Genomic DNA, 2721 nt, shown 5'->3' on the forward strand with positions numbered 1-2721 from the left:
CCATTGTGTTTCTGCATCACAGTTCAGGGGCATGTGGATGTGATCACCCTCACAGTTGTCCACTGCATCACTGGTGGTCAGATACATCTGTGGAAATAATATTAAACATTTTTACATTAATACTTAAAATACATCATACAATCATACATACAATTAATATATGATGGGACCCATACTTAGAACAGTATGTGTGTGAGAGAGAGATGCATTAAAAACAAAACAGTATAGACGCTGTAAATGTAGTGTTAAAACGTAGATCAATATCTGAATGAGAAATGTAGCTAGCTGGCCTGCTATCATCTGCAATCTCTGTAAATTACAGGAATAATGTGAGCTATTGTAATGTACCATAATATCTTGTACTAGCGTAAATATGAAATAAATAGGTGGGCAATGGTAATCATGCAAAATTCGTTGTACTTTGTTAACTGCTCGTTACTGATCTTAAATTTATTCACAGAACGGACTTCATAAATCCAACGTTAGGCGAACAAGCACATAGCTAGCTAAATTAACGTTAGCTTACCTGAATCTGACAACCTTTTCAGCACCCGGCGTGACTGCTTTACCGGAACATCGTAAAAACAGGAACGTTTGGAAACATACGAAAGACTTTAAACATACGATTGCGACAATATGGTTTATTTGTGTTTGTCAAGTCATCTCCAGGTATTAAATAAAGTATATGAACAATGCAGTGCTAACTGACATAGCATTTATTACAGTATTGAAACTATTCTGCCTTATTATGTGATAAAAAAAAGTGTTTGTAGTATATAAGCAAATCATTATTATTGGTTATTGTCCAGCAGTTATCTGATTTCTAAGCCACTTAAAAGTTAGAAATGAGAGGAAAAATTAAAGTTGCCTATACACCAGTCAACAGTTTTTGAACAGTAAGATTTTTAATGTTTTTTAAAGAAGTCTCTTCTGTTCACCAAGCCTGCATTTATTTGATCCAAAGTACAGCAAAACAGGCTATTTCAAACAACTGTTTTCTATTTGAATATATTTTTAAAATGTAATTTATAATGATTTCAAAGCTACATTTTTTTTGCATCATTACTCCAGTCACACGATCCTTCAGAAATCATTCTGATATTCTGATTTGCTGCTCAAAAAACATTAATAATAATAAGAATTAAAAAAGGTTTCTTGAGCAGCAAATCAGCATATTAGAATGATTTCTGAAGATCATGTGACACTGAAGACTGGAGTAATGATGCTGAAAATTCAGCTTTGACCACAGCGATCATTTTAAAATATATTCAAATAGAAAGCAGTTATTTTAAATAGTACAAATATTTCACAACATTACTGCTTTTGCTGTACTTTGGATCAAATAAAATGCAGACTTGGTGAGCAGAAGAGACTTCTTTATAAAACATTAAAAATCTTACTGTTCAAAAACTGTTGACTGCTAGGTTATATAGATTACAGAAATTTTATATTGTAATGTTATATATATATATAACATTTCTGTTCCCCTCACTTCTGAAATGATGGCTACGCCCTGGTTGTAACACACATGGTTTGAATATTTCCACACATGCTAGCATAACAAAATGTACAGTATTTATTAGTTACCATATCAACATATAGAAAAAAAGTGCGCCAAAACTAAAAAATATTTTGAAGATATCGCTGAACATTTATTTTACCATAGTAAAATTAAAATTCTGGCTTAAGTACATTTTTCATCTCAGTTTTTATTATTAATTTAAAATGAGACAAATCTGCTATTTTCTGTTTGTGACCTGAGTTGGATGCTTGTGTACTTTCTTTTCCTCACTCGTTCCCCCATGTATGTGGACGAGTGTGTCGGTGCTTGAGGTGTTTTATTAAACTCGGGAAAATACGCCATCCTCTCGTCTCCCGTGCATTATAAGCCCCACACAGTTTCTCATCTGGGCTGTTTAACATTTCAACTCGGTGTTACAGCATTTAAGGTAATTACTTTAGCTGGGGCTTTGCGGCAAGCTTTAGCCTACTGCGTGCATTTGAACGCAGATCTCTTCAGCTGCGCTGACGGCACGCGCCATACATGCTGCTGCTGCGGGACACTGAACACCGTCGAGCCGCTCTTCACAGTCTCGCTAGCTCGGTCTCGTGTTGTTTCCACCAGCGCGACAATCTTTTGTCATCACTAATTGATGGATGTCTAAAATATAAAAATAAGGAGAAGCTTAAAACAAGCCCGAGGCCCGGCCCGCGTCTGAACTATGACATGACAATTATGAAAGATAGTGGTCGTCTGCGCAATTCAGAAAAAGAGGCGGCTTTTCTGCATTAGGTATGTTTATTTTATTGTATTTTTCTTACACTTTGTACAGCAGTTATTGTTCATTCTAAATGTATTTTTAAATGTAGAATATGTGTTACATAAATACATGAAATGTAGAACATATAAAAAAGCGTTCGACTAAAATGCTCAGACTTTTAGTCGACTAAAACTTGACTAGATTAAAAAGAGTATGAACGTGACTAAAACTAATAAAAACTAAAATGACAGCTTCACACAAAGACTAGACTAAAACTCAAATGAAAACAGGCCGCCAAAAACAACACTACTTTTGTGTACATAGAAAAAGTCTTAGATCTTTGAGTTCAGCTCATGAAAAATGGGGGCAAAAACAAAAGTGTTGCGTTTATAATTTTGTTCAGTGTATATACACATGCAATATAGCTTTTTATTTTATATTGTCATATCACCCAGCCCTG

The 2721-nt window shown here is 34.5% G+C and overlaps 1 protein-coding gene across 1 annotated transcript in view; it reads left to right on the forward strand.

The window, feature by feature from the left end:
- Positions 1-1832, forward strand: part of LOC107558458 (centrosomal protein kizuna-like) — a 43148-nt gene extending 41316 nt beyond the window's left edge. The window contains exon 11 of the mRNA XM_016242122.1: positions 1763-1832. Coding sequence (XP_016097608.1) covers positions 1763-1832 — 70 coding nt within the window. The remainder of the gene's footprint in view (positions 1-1762) is intronic.
- The last annotated feature ends 889 nt before the right edge of the window (positions 1833-2721 follow it).

Source organism: Sinocyclocheilus grahami, unplaced genomic scaffold (assembly GCF_001515645.1).
Source record: "Sinocyclocheilus grahami isolate Dianchi unplaced genomic scaffold, SAMN03320097.WGS_v1.1 scaffold646.1, whole genome shotgun sequence".
In the NCBI taxonomy this organism is placed as follows: Eukaryota; Metazoa; Chordata; class Actinopteri; order Cypriniformes; family Cyprinidae; genus Sinocyclocheilus; species Sinocyclocheilus grahami.